At 35.6% G+C, this 769-nt stretch overlaps 1 protein-coding gene across 1 annotated transcript in view; it reads right to left on the minus strand.

The window, feature by feature from the left end:
- LOC110451517 overlaps positions 1-366 on the minus strand; it is an 8528-nt gene extending 8162 nt beyond the window's left edge. The window contains exon 1 of the mRNA XM_021499586.1: positions 45-366. Within this exon, the coding sequence (XP_021355261.1) occupies positions 45-305 (261 nt within the window). The 5' untranslated portion in view covers positions 306-366. The remainder of the gene's footprint in view (positions 1-44) is intronic.
- Between the last annotated feature and the right edge of the window lie 403 nt (positions 367-769).

Consider the following 769-nt stretch of genomic DNA (forward strand, 5'->3'; position numbering starts at 1 on the left):
GTTGATAACACTTTGTTTGATATCCCAGACTTCATTTTAAACAAATATATTCCCAGCGATGTTTTTGTTGAACGAGCTGGTGTATTCCGTACCAAGTCCTTTATATATGTATAAAGATCTGTAAAATTGGCTTTTGTAATTCCAGTTAAGTTAATAAAATCTGATGCAGTTAGTGCTTCATCAGAGTCAAAGTCAATTCTTGATTTTTCTGTCTGGATCGCAAATGTTCTTAATTTATGTAAGAGTTCAAACAGTGTAGATCTGTTCAGTAAAACACAATCATTTTTGCATTCAACTACTCGCATAGCTTCAGGTGTTAATTTATCTCCAACGAGATGATCTGGACAGCACCGCGCTCCTGCAGGAATTATAATTTAATATAAAAATAAGGATAATAGTTGTCTGTGTTCATTAACATTTGAACTTCTTGATAATGTAACAGAATTTTGAAACATGCATTTAACAAGAGGACAGAAATAATCAGCTGTGAAAGTGAAGAAAACTGTGTTCAGTATTTGAACTTTTAAATGTGCGACATGTGTGTGAAAGTGACGATGTGTTTCTAATATATGAGTTTGAAGTGCGCTCCGGGCGCGGGTCGCATATTTCCCGCATATTATAGAGTGACGGAGTTCTGACGTTAATCGTTGACAGACCGATATGAAAAAAGTTGATAAACGTCAGAATAATTCGGACTAGTAACCAGGGGGAACTATTGTCTGTATGATTCTTTCCCCCTCTGTATTAGTAACTAGGGGGAAACTATTGT

The sequence above is a fragment of the Mizuhopecten yessoensis genome, unplaced genomic scaffold (assembly GCF_002113885.1).
Source record: "Mizuhopecten yessoensis strain PY_sf001 unplaced genomic scaffold, ASM211388v2 scaffold6119, whole genome shotgun sequence".
NCBI classification, from domain to species: domain Eukaryota; kingdom Metazoa; phylum Mollusca; class Bivalvia; order Pectinida; family Pectinidae; genus Mizuhopecten; species Mizuhopecten yessoensis.